General features: G+C 40.3%; 1 protein-coding gene across 3 annotated transcripts in view; it reads right to left on the bottom strand.

Annotated features, from left to right (window-relative positions):
• LOC124621835 (ubinuclein-1) overlaps positions 1-19,607 on the bottom strand; it is a 352,960-nt gene that overhangs the window by 18,045 nt on the left and 315,308 nt on the right. For 2 of the 3 annotated variants that reach the window (XM_047147276.1, XM_047147278.1), the window contains 2 exons: positions 12,108-12,189; positions 6,635-6,738 (listed from right to left, as the gene is read on the bottom strand). In XM_047147276.1, the coding sequence (XP_047003232.1) occupies positions 6,635-6,738; positions 12,108-12,189 (186 nt within the window). Of the gene's footprint in view, positions 1-6,625; positions 6,739-12,107; positions 12,190-19,607 lie in introns of all 3 variants that reach the window. The other variant, XM_047147277.1, reaches the window with a different exon arrangement.

Here is a 19,607-nt window from a genome sequence, read left to right as displayed (position 1 = left end):
ACCGCACCGCCACTTCCCAGCAAATTAGGGACACTGTTGCTCCTGGGGTATCGGCAAGGACCATTCGCAACCGTCTCCATGAAGCTGGGCCACGGTCCCGCACACCGTTAGGCCGTCTTCCGCTCACGCCCCAACATCGTGCAGCCCGCCTCCAGTGGTGTCGCGACAGGCGTGAATGGAGGGACGAATGGAGACGTGTCGTCTTCAGCGATGAAAGTCGCTTCTGCCTTGGTGCCAATGATGGTCGTATGCGTGTTTGGCGCCGTGCAGGTGAGCGCCACAATCAGGACTGCATACGACCGAGGCACACAGGGCCAACACCCGGCACCATGGTGTGGGGAGCGATCTCCTACACTGGCCGTACACCACTGGTGATCGTCGAGGGGACACTGAATAGTGCACGGTACATCCAAAACGTCATCGAACCCATCGTTCTACCATTCCTAGACCGGCAAGGGAACTTGCTGTTCCAACAGGACAATGCACGTCCGCATGTATCCCGTGCCACCCAATGTGCTCTAGAAGGTGTAAGTCAACTACCCTGGCCAGCAAGATCTCCGGATCTGTCCCCCATTGAGCATGTTTGGGACTGGATGAAGCGTCGTCTCACGCGGTCTGCACGTCCAGCACGAACGCTGGTCCAACTGAGGCGCCAGGTGGAAATGGCATGGCAAGCCGTTCCACAGGACTACATCCAGCATCTCTACAATCGTCTCCATGGGAGAATAGCAGCCCGCATTGCTGCAAAAGGTGGATATACACTGCACTAGTGCCGACATTGTGCATGCTCTGTTGATTGTGTCTATGTGCCTGTGGTTCTGTCAGTGTGATCATGTGATGTATCTGACCCCAGGAATGTGTCAATAAAGTTTCCCCTTCCAGGGACAATGAATTCACGGTGTTCTTATTTCAATTTCCAGGAGTGTATTTCAGATTGTGATTACTAGTGAGTGTTTTAGTATTTCGTATATGTTTGTTATGTGTGTGTTTCGGTGTTCTTGCTATGATGTGTTCAGTTTTCTGTGTTAAGCTAATCACCACTGTTGGACAGTGGCTTCATCCTACGGTGCAACAGAATCTCCATTGAAATATTAATGCCCTGAACAATTTTACAGTGCATAAAGATTTTAAATTTAAAATCATCCTTTCTCCTCTGTATGTGACATAACTCTTTAGTAATATATATTAACCTCCCTGCAAACATCTACAGTCATATTTGGAACTGGTGGTCAGTTCTCACGTGGTTGGCTCAACCCATATGCAAAATCTGGTTTTGCACCCGCCAAAGACCACGTTCCAGCTGCTGAGTTTGTTGGTGAGTGTTAGAGAAGTAGAGAAGGGAGTGGGGGCATGAGGTTTCTCCCATTCTGAGCACTGGAGCAGTGGTCTGGCGTGTATCCACAAGGAGTCTCCACTTCCCCTCCTGATGTTGAATCTCGCCAAAGCATGGTTCCTCCTCCTCCCCAGTCTTTCTGCCAATGTGACACATAAATAGCAGATTTTGAATCTAATTCATATCTGCACTATTTGGTAACTTACGATACCTGTTGTGTCATTCATCACTATGAGTAATTACATGTCTGGAAGTGCATTAACAATAAGAGTCTAGTTAGCAATGACAAGCAGCAGTTTTCTTTTGTTTGTTACAGTTAAGTTACCAATACTGTGACCAGCTTTTACTCTTAGTCATGTGGGAAGATTCAGTATGCAGCTGTGAGGTTGAAGATGTGATTTCTCAAATGTGCTGTGTCTACAACAAAGCTTCTGTTGTCATTCACAACTAAGGCTGTTTTTCTTACTGAAAACAATATGAAATCAATGTGAGTGATATTACAGTGGAGAGGTTAAGGGAAACTAATTTGTTTTCCCTGTCACTTGAAGATAAGCTCTGTATCAAGGATTTAAGAAGACTGATACCAGAACTCCAGACAGTCAAGAAAATTAAAAATAAAAGCGAAGAAATTTTCAGACCAGACATTTACGAGAAAATAGACTGGATATGCAGTTGTGATATCACGAACAAAATGTACTGTTATCTGTGTTTGTTCTTTGCAAAATTAAATGGTGGGTGTGAAACGATTTGGATGCTAAGAGGTATGGGTGCTGCCTGAAATTTATCACAGAAGATAAAAAACATTAGCAATTCAGATCATAATTATATGACTACACAGTCAGAGCACAATATTTTAGGGAAACGAGAGATTAGGCAACAACTGGATAGTGCTTATAGGCAGTCAATTGGAAGACACAATGATCAGTTTTGCGAATATCATTACATACTCTATAAAACTGTGTATTGTATTATAGTTTGTGGTGTTTCTGAACTCACACTTTGTGGATATTACGAATACGGTGGTTCATCAAATACAGGAATTTTCTGTGGTCTTCTAGATTCAACTGCTGGAGTTAATGCTACACTTAGCAATCATCTTTCAAAGGTTTCTGTTTTCAAAGGCACATGTAAAAAAATTCAATATGATTTCCTTTCCTGTACACTGGAAGTTTGCCATAATTGAGTAAGAAAGAAAATTGCTGCCACTAATTTTGCATCAGTTATCGCAAATAAGGCAATGATTGCAACCATTCCACAGTTTTTTTATAGTTATCAGAATTGTTTTTCTGAGGGTAAACCTGTAGAAACATTTTAAAGTTTCCTCACTTCTCATGAACGTGATTCGAAAATGTTAGCAGAATTGCTTAAAGAATCTTTCCTGGATATTGTGGATAATCCAAGTAAAGTTATTTCTCAGAGCTACAAAGCACAGCCGTAATTAGTGTTCATCATTCAGGTGTACAGACTCTTCTGAATGAACATTTTAAACATGCCTATTTTGTTCATAGTAGTGCCTGTAAGTTGAATCTGATTTTAACCTACAAGTAAGTCAGAATATGGGCATTAATATTTTTTTGCTGGCCTTAATCCTTTCACAGCTGTTAGGGCCAAGTACCCAGCCTGCCCGAACAGCTGAAGGGGACGAACGTATTGTGTGCCTCGCCACAGAGTGGCTGACAGCCATACAATGCTGAAGACTATGTCCTCAATCAGCTAATCACATGTTCCAGTATGCGTACAACCACTCTTCAATAACATTCTTTATAACATCAGTGTCACACTGCACAGTCCAAGTGGTTGCAGTTTTTGATAACCATGAAACGGAATTTCAAAACTAATCCAAGCTTTTTGTTATACGTTCAACCTGGGCTACAAAAAAGTTGGTTTAGAAAAATGGTAAGAGCTTTTCCATTTGTGATTGGAAAATTCTGTAAGTTGAGGTTTGCACTAGCAATATAAATGTCTGGAACCTATTAAAATCTCATTAATATCAGACCAATACATTTCAAGATTTAACATTTTAAGTGAATAGTTCCTAGGGACGATGCCTTAAACTCAACTATCTTCTATTCTGGGCAGCGGCGAGTGTTGTTGAGAAACTGCAAGTATTTTGCTACACTGTTTGCCTTTTGAAACATTGAAGACACCATTCCTGTAGGATAATTTGTGCCTTTTCACAATATAAATTTTGTATCATGTGTACTTCCAGACAGGAAATCAAATTACAATTACTTGTCCTTGTGTGCCATTTTCTGTTCCATGCAGCCGAGAGTGTTGATGAGAAACTGCCAGAATTTTGGTGCACTGCTAGCATTTTATAAGATCTGATATTTCAGTTCATTAGGATAACTCTTGCCCTTCAGAGTACATATGCTGGCGTCATCTGCCTTGTGTTTGTTAGGAAATCAAACGGTATGTATTTGTTCAATTGGTAAGTAGAAAGGAATCAGGAGCAGATGAAAGCTGTAATGCTTTCTTACATTACAAAAAAAAAGTAGTTACCAACGGCATTAGCAGGAATGTTGAAATGCAGACAACAGCACGTCGTCATTCTACTGTGCATGTCTACCTGTTCCTGTGCCCAATCGTCATGCCTTCCTGCCTGCCAAACGTAAGTAAATACCCTTAGCCATCTGGCCATTCTACCTGCCAGGCGTACATGTACACCTGTCCATCTCGGAACTCCATCTGCTGAGCAAACATATATGCACATAGCCGCGAAAGGTTTAACGAGATTCTTAGTTTTTTTTTCCATAGTTCTTCATAGAGAGTAGTGGTACTAACTGACATGGTGAACAGGAATGTCCCTTATGTTTCCAACACGAGATGGAATTTTAAACCAGGAACTGTGCAAGTTGTGTACGAAAAGAGAGAGTAACTTGTAGAATGCCTTGACCAAGCTGAGCTTATGTCTTGACAAAGCAACCCAGAATTTCAATTTTGGTTGTATGTATTTAATCACACTGTGCCACATGTTGACTCACTGACTGTACAACAAGGGATCCATGTCCAAGATATCACTGACATGATTTTCATGTGCAGAGAGCTGCTGCAACCTGAGAAGACACAAAGATAGGGAAACAAATTCCAAAAACTGTTGTTGCCAAAGAAGCTGCGAGACAAAAATTATTGTCCAGATTGCTGAATGCTTTGACTTTACAGAGTATCTCGTTGCTGCAAATCTGCAAATTATTTAATTCTGAAAGTTTGTTTTGTATGCAAGTCAATTTCCCCAGATGCTGCTGCTGCAGCAGAGGTCTTGCAAAATATATGCCTTCTTTGAACGCAATAAGCTGAGAACAGAGCTTCAGGTATTATACGTGAGGAATGAGCTTAGAACTCTCACAAATGCTGTTCCCCTTCTGCAATTGCCATTTGAAAATAACTTGTAGAAGCCTTTTAGTAAAAAAATGAAACAGTTGAAGTGACTGTTACTGTACCAGTGACATCATGTGAGATGAAGCCATCTTTCTCTACCCTGAAGAGGATAACACTTCTCTGCGAAGTACTATGAGTTAAGAGTGGCTATTAACAATAGCAGCACTCTCCATTGGGAATGACTTTGTACACAGCACCATAGACTTCAATAAATGCTTTACTGACAAGAGTCTCTGCTCTTAATGAGTGGAAAATGGGTTTATCAAACAAATATTCATTGTAAGGTAAGTGTATTTCTGTAAAGTACTTATTTTTCAGCAAACGATTTCATTCTTTGTGCTACCAGTATATAATGCGTACACCACAACACAAATATAAGACGTATGGAAAACACACTACAGTTGACAACACTATAAACAGTGAACACTCACAATCAACACACAGTGAGCAATGGAAGTCAAATGTTCAATCAAAATATGTTTGATGAAGGCCAAAAATCAGACATCGTAGTGTACACAGGTCAACTAAGTACAATTTCTGGATGACGTTACATGGATTAACAACATCAAAAATCATAAGTAGAACCAGAAAGTAATGTAACCTCGCAAAATGTCTACTGCAAAACGTTGTTTCTCACCTAAGAACAGGAGAGAAACAAAAAACCTTTAATGTAGTAGCATATATGTAATTATTATATGATTACACACATAAAACAAACATTTATTACAGGCAACTGAAGAAGCTTCATAAATAAAAAGAAGTGAAACCCATATGTTACAAAACAAATTGCCGTTTATTTGAAACTTCTTGCAGATTAAAACTGTGTGCCAGACCAGGACCTGAACCCAGGACTCTGACTTTCATGGGCAAGTGCTTTTCCAATTGAACTACCCTAGCACAACTCCCAACCTGTCCCTACAGCTTTACTTCTGCCAGAACCTCATCTCCTACCTTCCAAGCTTCACAGAAGTTCTCCTGTGAGACTTGCAGATCTAACACTCTTGGAAGAAAGGAATTTAGGTAGGTGGGAGATGAGGTTCTGGCAAAAGTAAAGTTCTGAGGGCAGGTTGTGAGCCATGCTTGGGTGGCACAGTCAGTAGAGTACTTGCCTGCTAAAAGTGAAGACCCAGGCCCGAGTCTTAGTCCAGCACAGTTTGAATCTGCCAGGACATTTTAAGCACACACTCTGCAGTAGAGTGGAAAATTTCTGCTGAGCCTACATTGCCAAGATTAAAAAATTACAGTTACAACCGAATTATAAAATAGTTTAGTCACTGAAAATGACTTCCTGAATAAAGTAGGCAAGATTTGTTAAGCTGTAATAATTTGCACAAGGACGTTTACAACATATACAAATACAGATAGGACATATGAAACTGCCAACATATACTTTCAGTTATTAGTGCTGCCAAAAAATTTTTAATGCCTGGCCTGTGGAATATAAGCCAAACAATAGCCTGCCATTGGTTCTCCTGCTTATCAGAAATTTTTCAGTAATTCACAAATTGAGGTCTTTCAGCTTGTCTGAAAGACAAAGGTTAAAGAGTAATGAATGAAAGCTTTACAAGAGCAACCCCCCTCCCCCCCCAAAAAAAGCTCTCTAGCATATATTATAGGGCATATCTGGAAGGCACACAACTCTGAAAGCAAGATCAAGTTCTGCTGTCACCACCACCACCACCACCACCACCACCACCACCATTTTTTGTCACCTATTCTCACAATAATGTTAACTGAAAAAGTACAGCCAAGTCTATTTCTAAATTTAGAAACCTGTGTCTATAAGTGGAATTTGAGCATCTAAATTAATGTGCGTTTTTTTGGAAGTCTGCATTAGTCAATCAAATACTGATGCTAAACATGAAATGCTACGACTTGCTTGTTGCAACAAAATATGTGCATATCATAACATACATGTAGTACCTGTCTGAGAAGAAAGTGTCGTCTTAACATCTTGGTAACCAGACACAGTTGAACTCGATTGTCTTCCAGGAAATGAAGACTCACTATAGGTCTCAGGATTATTACTAGAACATAAGAGGTTTTGCATGGATAAGTATTGAGATCATGACACAATTTGAAACAAAGAAACTGGCTGAAATTATTAGGAGACTGGAATTGCAATCGCTGTCTATAAAAACTGGTTGTCTGGACACACAAAATTACAATAAGAAGCCCTATGTAATTATTTTCATACAGCTCAGTCTTTCTGTACTTTAAAACTGCTAGACATCCAAGAACTGTACAAGTAGGGGAATAAAATCTAAATTAAGGGTGATACCATTCAGCTGATCCTCATCATCACCGTAAGCAAATATTGTGGCTTACCACTCTTTTTGTAAGATTTTAAAATGCCACTGTGCATTACTATTTTCCCCCCTAGTGTGCTTATTACATTGTCTATAAGACAATAATCTTCTACATCTTGTGGTAACATTTGTTAACTGTGTTAAGTAAGTATTTTACGAGTAACTGATGGTACTCCTCAAGTCTTTAATAGTACAGATGAACATGTGATTTTGTAGCAATGATCACATAAAAACTTGTTGAAGAGGCACAGAAGCCGTAATATTACTTGGTACTGCAAGATAAAAGTCTCAAGCCTAAACTCTAGTTTGTGGGTAAAAAGTTTGAAGGAACTTTCTTCCACTTTAGGATTAAAAGAGACCATTAACCAAAAAGCAGAAGTGTTGAGTTGTTGAAGGCACACACAAAAGAAAGAAACCTTGCTAGCTTTCACAGTTATAAAAACACACACCACTCATGCGCACGTGTGTGTGTGTGTGTGTGTGTGTGTGTGTGTGTGTGCGTGCGTTCGCGCGCGGACACACGCACACATGGACGTATGTGTGGGTGTGGGTGTGGGCACATGCGCATCCCTACATGATGCCAGCAAGACTAACAGTATCAACACCAATCCTATTTTTTGGCAGGTGTACTAGTTGTTGTGCGGGTAGTGCCATGTGGGGTGGTTAGAGGGAGAGGGAAGCAGGAGACATGGAGAGGGTGTGGTTCTAGTGGCTCAGAGGGAGACGGCTGGTTTTCTGGCTAGGAATGCAGGAGGAAGGAGTGGCATGCATTTGGACTGGCTTGATTGTAGTAGGACAGTGAGAAGTAGCACTTGCTGAATGTGACGTGGAGACACGAATTGGAAGGGAGTGACAAGATGGAGGAAGGGGAAACTATTGGGTGGGGGTCGCAAGGACAGTGGTTTACCTGAGATTGCAGGCCATGATGATTATGGGAGCAGAGGATGTCTTGTCAGGGTAGCTCCCATCCACGTAGTTCAGAGAAGCTGGGGGAGAAGGGAAGCATTCAGATGGCTAACGTTGTGAAGCAGCTATGGAAATTGAGCACATTGTGCTCTGCTCCATGTTTTGCCTCCGGATGGTAAACTTTGTACTTGACAACAGTCTGGCAGTGCCCATTCATCCTGATGGACAGCTGGTTGGTAATCATACCAACATAAAAGGCTGTGCAGTGTTTTCAGCAGAATTGGTATATTACATGGGCTACTTTCACAGGTAGCCTGGCTTCTGATGGGGTACAGTTAGCCCGTGATAGGGCTGCAGTACAAGGTGCTGGGTGTGTGGATTGAGTAGGTCTTGAACCTAGATCTGCCACAGGGATATGACTACTGTGGTAAGGGATTGGGAGTGGGAGTGGCATAGGGATGGACTAGAATATTGTATAGATTTGGAGGGCGATGGAACACTATTTTAGGAGGATCTGGAAGGATCTTGTGTAGGATGTCCCTCATTTCTGGGCAGGGCGAGATATAATCAATGCCCTTGCAAAGGATATGGCTCAGTTTTTCTAGTCCGTGGTGATACTGGGTGATAATGGGAGTGCACCTTTGTAGCTGATTCTTGGAGGTGGTGGGAAGATAGGGGATTTGTGAGAATATGGCACAGAAAATCTGCTTTTGGACTAAATTTGGGGGGATATTGCCTGTCTGCAAAGACCTTTTTGAGGGATTTTTTGTGTGGAGGGGACGGCAGCTCTTCGAAATGCAGGTACTGTTGGTGTTTAGTGGGTTTAATGTGTACAGATGTGTGGATGGAGCCATCAGATAGGTGGAAGTCACCGTCCACAAAGGTGGTGCTTTGGGTAGAGGATGACCAGGTGAAGTGCATGAGAGAAAAGATGTTCGGATTGTGAAGGATGTGGATAGGACATCTTAGCCCTGAGTCCAGATCATAAAAATATCGTCAGTGAACCTGAACTAGATTAGCGGTTGGGAGTTTTAGGAGGCTAGGAAGGTTTCTTCTAGATGGCTTAAACAGGCTGGCATACACAGTTGCCATGTAGGTGCTAATGACTGTGCTGCAGATTTGTTTGTAAACCTACCCTTCAAAGGAAAAGTAATTGTGGGTCAGTGCAGAGCTAGTATGAAGTATCTGTAATGAGGTGGTGGGTTTGGTGTTGTGAGGAAGCAAGTTCAGATTTATCTACTTCCTACCTTGTTTTGCCATCTGCCTTTTTAAACTCATTTGTGCCTATTTACCATTAGCATACGTGAGTATAATTTGCATAAAAGAGAAAGACTGGCACTCAACTTTAAGAAATATAGCACCTGATCTAATTTGTGCTTAGTTTTGTGTATGTAATTAATGTTCTAAATTATTTTGACTATTCCTAGCTAATGTATTTTGTTATTGGGTGAAATTAGTAATTGTTTCGGAACTTAAGTTCTATTGTTGACTTATAAACAAATATAAATTCTGTACTAATTATAAATATTTGGAAGAACCACCACTAAGTTTCTTTAAGTACTTATTTGGCTCCATTCAATTCGAAAACATATTAGCAAAGCCAACCCTTAATTAATTCCAAAATAATTACCAGATTTGTCAAAAGCATTGTCTGCATAACTATATCATTTAATTTCATTATATAAATATATAATTCGGCCTAACCATTGTGGTTGAAGAAACTGTTAGAAAGAAGGCATTTTTCAATGTATTCTGTTAATTGAATGAGTTATGTTTTAATTTTAATTTCTGTAACTTAAACATTGAACAATGTATAGTTTCAGTACCTATTATCGTGAGGATATATAAAGGCCCAAATTTTGGTCCCAAGTCAGTCAATCTACGGGCAATTTTCAGACGAGAAACCTGTATTGGTTAGATCAACAACAATTCATGAACTTAACCGTGAAATAAATGTTACACCAACAGGCCATGTGTTAAAACAATGACAGCATCTGTTCAATTTATTTGAAAGAATGTGAACTGTGTGGTTAGGTATTTACTGTTCATACATATTCAACAGTAAACTATTGAAGCAGTATGCTGATGTTTGCCTGAAAACTATTAATGAGGCTTACCAAATTGTAACCAACTATTAATGAGGCTTATCAAATTGTAACCAATAGTGAACTGGCCATATGAACTGTGTAATATTGGGAGGGGGGGGGGGGGGGGTGAACAGTGGAAGTAAGGAACTGTGAAACGCAGATGTGCAACTTAGGTTACATCATTTACAGCAGTCAATATTGAACTTCCACCCCCCATTAACAAGGCAGTACGTCGACACCGAGGACCGAGGACTATCAATGAAGCAATAAAGCAGGCAAACATCACAGTGTCTGTACGGTGTTGGAAGATTTAGTGTTTGATAGTGATGAGGCCACGGGCGTGAAGGATGCTGGCATACAAGTATATGGAGATGGCATCAACAATGACGAACAGGGATCAAGGAGGCAAAGGCGTAGAGATGGTGGTAAGTTGATAAAGGCAGTAGTTAGTAACCTTGATGTGGGAGGCTAGGTTTTGGGTAACTGACTGGAGGTGTTGGTCAATTAGTGCAGAAATTCTTTCAGTGGGTGCACAACAGACAGCTCTAACGGGGCACCCAGGACTGTTGGGTTTGTGGATTTTGGGGAGTATGCGGAAGACGGATATGTTGAACGTTATTGGGGTGAGAAAAGACATGGACTCTGTTGAGAGCTTCTGGGAAGGGCTTATGGGTTTTAGTAGGGATTGGAAGCTATGTTGGGCTTCCGGGTTGGGATCATTCTGGCAGAGCTTGTAGGTGGAGGAGTCAGGCAGCTGGCAGAGCCCTTCCATCAGTTTGTCACTGTGACTCATCAAGACAGAAGTGGAGCCTTTGTCTACAGGGAGGATGACTAGGTCTGGATCTGTTTTCATGTTGTGTGTGTCTGTTGAAAGGGTAGTATTGTTAAGAAAGGATCTGGGGGAGGATCGCGAAGCCTAGAGGGAGGTAAGGAATTCCTGGAAGTTGATTAGGCAGTGGTTAGGTGGGAGGGGAGAAAGGTCACAGTTAGATGGTGGTATGAACTGGGTGAGGCAAGGTTCAATGCTGGGATTAGGTTGGCTCCAGTTGGAGTGATTGGCGGCAAAGAAGTGTTTCCATAGGGATTATGAGAAGGGCAGTAGGTCTTTGACAAGTCCAACGTAGCAAAATTTTGGGGATAGGTCTACAGGTTAGACCTTCGGATAGGACTGAAACTTCTGTGGGGCTGAGGTTTTTAGTAGAGAGGTTAACTACAGTGTCTTGGGTTTGCTTGGGTTCTGGGTCTCGTGGGGTGTTTTGGATGATGTGGTAATTTGAACAGGACTGGGTCTGGATGCTATGAGAGATTGACAAGGGAGTTCACTGATGGATGGGTGTTGACAGATAGTGGTGCCCCAAGGTGGGAGTGGGATGTCAACAGCTTGGACAGTTTATCCAGGTTGTGTCTGAAATGCTCCTCCAAGTGTTTGAGTGCAAATGTTTCTACCTCGGAGATCCTCTTCTCCACCACCAGCTTCTAAGAATCACGTAGGTGCGAGTTATCCTTGCAACACATCCTCCACTACTGTAATTATTCTGGCCTCAATCTCATGTAACCCACTGTCCTTGCACCTTCCACCCAACAGTTTCCCCCTTCTCTGTCCTGGCAGCCCTCTTCTGCTGCATTCAGCGTGTGCTGCTTCCCACCGGCCACTACTATCTTGCCAGACCTTCGATCCGCTAGCCACCCATTCCCAGACTATCTCCCTCCACCCGATACAACTTCCACCACAATAGGACCACCTACTGAAAAGCAACACTGACACTGTTAGTCCAACTGGCACCTTGTAGGGGCTTAGGCGTGTGTGTGTGTGTGTGTGTGTGTGTGTGTGTGTGTGTGTGTGTGTGTGTGTGTGTGTGTGTTATCTAGCTCATCAAACGATAACGCCAAACGCTGGCAAGTTTTATTTCTTTTGTATGTGCCTATTGACAACTCAATGCTTCTGCATTTTAGTGAGTGGTCTCCTTCAAGCCTCAGCTATATACATTCTACATGAACTTTCCTACAACACTTATTCCTCTGAATATAGTTATAATCAACCGTTACATGTTTACATACACTCAGAATTTACTCATTCTGAAAATCCATCTTTACCTTATGGACTTTGTAGAATGGCTGCCAGAAGTAACAGCACTGCGATTTCGCGAAGGTGCAGAAGACAGACGGCTCTGAGACCCTGTATCAACATACAATCACATCTAAAGTAATTCACTAAACTGAGCAAAATAAACTTCATGTACAAATTAGATCTTGCATAGAAGTCAAACTATACTATTAGACTGTTTACTTTTTCCATGAAGAATGGATGTGCAATGCAGCAGTGTGTATTGGAACAAGTAAGACTTACCAAAGTCCTATTAGTGGCACAAGAATTTAACTAAGAAATCTCCAGAACTCTTACTTGAGGTATCTTGCGCAAAAAGTTACAGCTTAACTCTTGTCTTTTGATAAGAACAAGTCTTTGCAACTATTTTCAATTTTTCATCCACCTACCTTCACCATATTGAACTTCATATATGAAGTTAAATGGCAGTCACTGCAATTCTGTCACCAAAATGGAGGTCTTTCAGGTTAGTTCCATTAATCCCTATTTCTTCTTCATTGTCCTACTCTAGAGATTCAAAACCTAAGTCTAGGACTACTGACAGAAATCGTCATGACAATTAATGAATTGTCTTTATTTATTCTGATAAATATGGATATTTGTTTGTGTATCATAGTCTTTTATGATGGTTTTCACCAAAAGCATTCATAAAATGACAACATTAATCTTTAAGATCTGACTGTACTTTCTTCTTTCTCTTTGCCCAATTTTTTTAAACGAATTTCAGAGCAATTTTTTATGCTACACTCATTTTGAAATCAAGCTACCATAACTAAGCACTAAGATTTTGGTTTTCCATGTACATTTACAGGAAATGTTACAGTGAATCTTGTTTAGGAGAAAAGATTTTTTTTATTACTTGGAGAAATTTTAATAATTACACTGCTCCTTGGCTGACAGCTGACTTACATGAAATGATCAACAATAGCAGTCCTGCTCACAGACATTTAAACACCCATCAGAAACAGCAACGAACGCTACGAAGAATACACAAATCTGTGAAACAAGGTAAAGCAATTCAGCTACAACGATGAAATGCAGGATGCTTGGTCCTTTATGCATAGCGATATGACACCTGCAGCTCTGTGGCTGAATGTCTGAAGTATGGGTGTTGGAAAGACAAAATCAGTAAAGTTTTTCAGGTCACCAGATAAAATGAATTAATTTTTCTTGCCAACAGTCAATCATCATGCTGCACAGAACTACCGCCTGCAAGAAACCCCAGGCTACATAGCTATCCATGACATTTTCCATCACCAAAAACATGTATAATAAATACAACAAGAAAATCAATAATGAAAATCTCTTCTGAATACACAGGCAAGCAACATAATACTGATCAAAATGTTGCAGATAGTTTAATATCTGTCTTAAGACACACACAATTTTTCTTTCACGAGTGGGACATGGTCTACACCATAGGAAGCAATCGTGGTCTGTCCTACCCCTATGATCAAAATCCCCAATCAGCTTGTAATTACCAACAAATCACCATTATCTGCTGTATACAAAGCCCTGGAATATACTGTTCATAATCAAATTATCAAAAATGTATGCAAATTCTACTTGTACAACACATATAAGCCCAGCTTTTGTAAACACAGCAGCAAACTCTGCTTTAATGAAGGTAACGGATGGTGTGAAATATGTCGTGGACGACCGTGAGACCACATTGTTGACACTACCAGATTTCACAAAGCATTTGCTAAAACTCTACTCATCACATAGAGTGGGTGCTACTGTGGTCTCTATGCACTAAGAAGTCTATAGAAAGAATTATGCACAAAGCAGAAAACAACTTTCACAACTGTACATTAGCGAAAGATCTCGCTGAGAATCCTAGAAAATTCTGGTCCTACATTACATCAGTAAGTTGGTTGAAGGCTCCTATCAGACATTCGCAGACCCGTCTGGTGTGGCAATAGAAAACAGCAAAATAAAATCCAAAGTTTTACATTTTACATTAAAAAAAAAAATCATTCACATTTGTGGATCAACTCATACACCATCATTTGACTGCTGCACAAACTGCTGTATGGTGGACATAGAAATACGCATTCACGGCATTAAAAGGGGGGGGGGGGGTTAATGCACAACTAAGGCCTGTACATTAGAAGCGTTAAAGAATGGACCCACAAAATTACATGCAATCATTCTGAATAGTTTGCTGGTTTGCTGCAGAGTTCTTGAGCATATGCTAAGCTCAATTATAATAAATTTCCTTAAGATAGAAATTTTTCTGTCCAAAAACCAACATCGATTTCGAAAACATCACTTAGGTGAAACTCAACTTGTTCTTTTCTTGCACGATAGGCTGCAAATCCCAGACAAGAGGAAGAATTCATAGTCCTAGATTTCAGGAAAGAATTTTGACACAATGCCACACTGCAGAGTATTAATAAACATCTGAACACATAGAATGGGTAGTCAGATATGTGAATGGCTTCAAAACTTTTAAAATAATAGAACCAAGTACATAGTCCTGGAGTGTACTTGTTCATTGGAAACAGATGTACTGTCAGCAGTGCTTGAGGAGGCATGATCTCTATTAACAGGGCAGCTTGCTCTAAATGTGGAAAAAAACTTGATTTAATGCAGATAAGCAGGAAAAAAAAAAGCCTGTAACATACTGAAGCAAGGATTGCTGCTACGTTTATTAACAGTAGATTTAATCCAAACATGAGTATTACAGAAATGTTTCATGGAACACAAATGGGAATCCCTGGAGGGTAGAAGACATTATTTTTGCAAAAAAGTATTGAGAAAATTCAGAAAACTAGCATTTATGACAGACTGCAAAATTATCCTACTGTCAGGAACATACATATGCGATGACAAGAGAAGAGATACCAGGTCTCATCTTGAAGCATATTAACAGTTATTTTCCCTTATTCCATTTGCAAATGGAGCAGAAAACGGAATGAAAAGTTTTACAGGGTAGAAGGTATTCTCAGCAATGCACCATGCAGCGGCTTGTGGGATATGTACACAGATTTATAATATTATCTGTGTTGAATAAATATTAATATTAAAAATATTCTGAGTAATGGAAGCGCCAAATGAAGAAATGTTCGGTTTAATTTAAGTCCTACTTTAAGTGTGAGCACTATTAAATAAACATAATTGGTAAGTACATATATTTGCAGGATCAGTCCCGTTCCTTTTATGCAAAGTTTCAGACAGAAAATTTTATACCAGAGGGCAAATACAAGTCTTCATGAAACTGTTTGTTCAATATCAGATCGTTAATCAGTTTTGACAAAATGTCGTAGCGTGAGGATATGCCTCATGGTAAAAAGCAGTTGGCATTAAAATGTTGTGACAAGTTGACAGCAAACTCCACTATTTGTAGTCTTGACATTCACTGAAGATAATTGAAGACACAATTCTTCACCTCTTACAGCCCATGTGTGCACAAATTTTTTAACTAGTGTGATGAAAGTAGGAATTCAGTACAAATGAAGTGAGCATGTTAATGGGGGAACAACGATGTTATTACACACTGATTTGTGCATCACATGCTAATACACAGCAAAAATAATATTTATTATTACTTCATGCATTTGTAATACTTTTTGTTTTCTTAATTTCAAAAAATTGCAAGAAACAACAACTTGATGACTGAAGGGCAGAAAAGACTGGTGAAAATGCTTGTGCGAAATTCATATTTAGCACACACAGGGAAAAAAAAAAAAAAAAAAAAAAAAAAAAAAAAAGAGGTTACATCATTTTACCAGCCGCCTAGTTTAAAGGAAAATAAAATGAAGGTTACTGTTGTGGTCTTCAGTCCAGAGAATGGTTTGATGCAGCCCTCCGTGCTACTCTACCTAGTGCTTTTAGTCAGGTTGTGCCACAAATTTCTCTTCTCCCCAATTCTATTCAGCGCATCCTCATGAGTTACGTGATCTACCCATATAATCTTCAGCATTCTTCTATAGCACCACATTTCGAAAGCTTGTATTCTCTTCTTGTCCAAACTATTTATCGTCCATGTTTTGCTTCCATACATGGCTACACTCCATACAAATGGGTCAACTCCAAATTTTCTTTTGTTTCCTTTACTGCTTGTTCAATATACAGATTGAATAACATCGGGGATAGGCTACAAACCTGTCTCACTCCCTTCCCAACCACTGCTTCCCTTTCATGCACCTCGACTCTTATAACTGCCGTCTGGTTTCTGTCAAACTGTAAATAGCTTTTCGCTCCCTGTATTTGACCCCTAACACCTTCGGAATTTGAAAGAGAGTATTCCAGTCAACATTGTCGAAAGCTTTCTCTCGGTCTACAAATGCTCTAAATGTAGGTTTGCCTCTCTGTAAACCTATCTTCTGTGAGAAGTTGTAGGATCAATATTGCCGCCCGTGTTCCTACATTTCTCCTGAATCTAAACTGATCCTCCCTGAGGTCGGCTTCAACCAGTTTTTCCAGTCATCTGTAAGGAATTCGTGTGGCTCCCCCAAGGCTATCAGTAGTTTTAATGAAATGTTGTCTACTCCCGGGGCCTTGTTTCCACTTAGGTCTTTCAGTGCTCTGTCAAATTCTTCACACAGTATCATATCTCCCATTTCATCTTCATCTATGTCCTCTTATTTCCATAATTTTGCCCTCGAGTACATCACTCTTATATAGACCCTCTATATACTCCTTCCACCTTCTGCTTTCCCTTCTTTGCTTACAAGTAGTTCTCTTCTCTCCAAAGGTCTCCTTAAATTTTCCTGTAGTATGTATCTATCTTACCCCTAGTGATATATGCCTCTACATCCTTCCATTTGTCCTGTAGCCATCCCTGCTTAGCCATTTTGCACTTCCTGTTGATCTCATTTTTGAGACGTTTGTATTCCTTTTTGCCTGCTTCATGTACTGCATTTTTATATTTTCTCTTTTCATCAATTAAATTCAATATCTCTTCTGTTACACAAGGATTTCTACAAGGCCTCATCTTTTTACCCACTTGATCCTCTGCTGCCTTTACTATTTCATTTCTCAAAGCTACCCATTATTCTTCTGCTGTATTTCTTTCCCCCATTTTTGTCAATCAGTCCCTAATGCTCTCTCTGAAACACTCTACAACCTCTGGTTCTTTCAGTTTATCCAGGTCCCATCTCCTTAAATTCCATTCTTTTTGCAGTTTCTTCAGTTTTAATCTATAGTTCATAACCAATAAACTGCGGTCAGAGTTCACATCTGCCCCTGGAAATGTCTTACAATTTAAAACCTGGTTCCTAAATCTCTGTCTTACTATTATATAATCTATCTGAAACCTTCCAGTGTCTCTAGGCCTCTTCCATGTATACAACTTTCGTTCACGATTCTTAAACCAAGTGTTAGTGATGATTAAGCTCTGTGCAAAATTCTAACAGGCGGCTTCCTCGTTCATTCCTTATCCCCATTCAATATTCAACTACTACTTTTCTCTCTCTTTCTTTTCTTACTAGCAAATTCCAGTCTCCCTTCACTATCTGAATAATTTCTTTAGTCTCGTCATACATTTCTTCAATTTTTTCATCATCTGTGGAGCTAGTTGGCATATAAACTTGTAGTACTGTGGTAGGCATGGACTTCATGTCTATCTTTGCTACAATAATGTATTCACTATGCTGCTCGTAGTAGCTTATCAGTGCTCCTATGTTTTTTTTATTTATTATTAAACCTACTCCTGCATTACCCCTATTTGATTTTGTATTTATAACCCTGTATTCATCTGACCAAAAGTCATGTTCCTCCTGCCACTGAACTTCACTAATTCCCACTATATCTAGCTTTAACCTATCCATTTCCCTTTATAAATTTTCTAACCTATCTGCCCGGGCAGCTGGTTCAGCAAGTTTTATGACAATTTTTGCACGAGAATCAAGTGAATGAATATGATTATGTAGACAGATGTTTCCTGTACTAACAATATCTCTTTTTTAGTAGTTGTCAACATTGTGTTTGGAGTACACACGATCCGTAATCTGTCATAATTTCCTGGCCCACAGCAGTGTTCTTGTATGTTGGGTTTTGGAAGGATAACAGTTTTTGACACAGCCCCCCTCCCCCATTTGCTTGATTTGGCTCCAGCAGATGTCATGCTCTTCCCTAACTCAGATCTACCTTCAAGGGGGAGCATGTCAAGGATGTCTAATCAATTCAACAGAATATGACAGTAATTCTGAACAATAATCCAGTTCAAGCTTTAGCAAAGGCATTCCAGATCCTCTACAATTGGTGCAGAGAGTGCAAGACACTGAAAGGAATACAAGTGCATTAAACAAGATATCAGTCTTCCCCTTCAATGAGGACATAGGCCACTTTGGTGTGCTGTACATTATGCAGAACTAGTACGTGTCTGTTGTATGACCCTCTGTCATGTGAAGTGGTTGTATGTGCTAGTTGGCTGTTTGGAAACAACACAGTAGCAGGGGTTGACGTGGAGATGTTACAGGACAGCAGTGCCCCACGGCAGGTACCAGAATATCTAATAGGTTCACAGATATGTGAGTAGCTTGAATACTTCTTAAGTTACACAACCCAGTACGTTGTCTTTGATGGTGAATGTTCATCAGAGCCAAGGGTATCGTCAGGACTGTCCCATGGATGTGTGACAGGATCACTTTTATTCTCTATATACATAAATGATTTGGTGGACAGGGTGAGCAACAATCTGCAGCCATTTGCTGATGATGCTGTGGTGCACATTAAGGTGTTGTCATTGAGCAGCTGAAGGAGGATGCAAGATGACTGAGACAAAATTCCTATTTGGTGTGATGAATGGCAGCTGGCTCTAAACATAGAAAAATGTAAGTTAATGCAGAAGAGTAGGAAAAACAAACCCACAATGTTCAGGTACAGCGTTAGTAGTTTCCTGCTCGACACAGTCATGTCACTTAAATACATGAATGCTGCAAAGTGATACAAAATGGAAAGAGTTTGTTAGGATTGTAGTAGGAAAGGTTTCATGGGAGAGTTCTAGGATAGTGTGGTTCATCTGGAAAGGAATGGTAACTGGAGGGACCTATTCTTGAGTACTGTTCAAGTGCTTGGGATCCATACCAGGTCAGATTAAAAGAAAGATATTGAAGCAACTGAGAGGCAGGCTGCTAGATTTGTTAGTAGTAGGTTCTGACAAAAAGCAGGTGTTATGGAGAAGTTTCAGGAGGACAGGCAACATTCTTTGTGAGGAACACTACTGCAAAAATTTATAGTACCAGTATTTGAAGCTGAGTGTAGAGTGATTCTGTTACTTCCAACATACAAGTTTATAGGGACCACAGATATGATATATAAGGGCTCATAAAGAGGCATACAGACAGTATTTGCAAGTGGAACAGGAAAGGAAATGACTAGTAGTAGAAAGGCATACCCTCTGCCATGCGCCATAAGGTGAACTGCAGAGTATCCATGAAGGCACAGATGTAGATAGGAGCTATAACAGGATGTGCTCAGGACCATACCGTCTCTCGAATTGTTTGCGTCTCAATGTGGACTACTCAACATGCCTTCAAGGA

This window comes from Schistocerca americana, chromosome 7 (assembly GCF_021461395.2).
Source record: "Schistocerca americana isolate TAMUIC-IGC-003095 chromosome 7, iqSchAmer2.1, whole genome shotgun sequence".
In the NCBI taxonomy this organism is placed as follows: Eukaryota; Metazoa; Arthropoda; class Insecta; order Orthoptera; family Acrididae; genus Schistocerca; species Schistocerca americana.
This window is presented reverse-complemented; position numbering and strand designations above follow the sequence as displayed.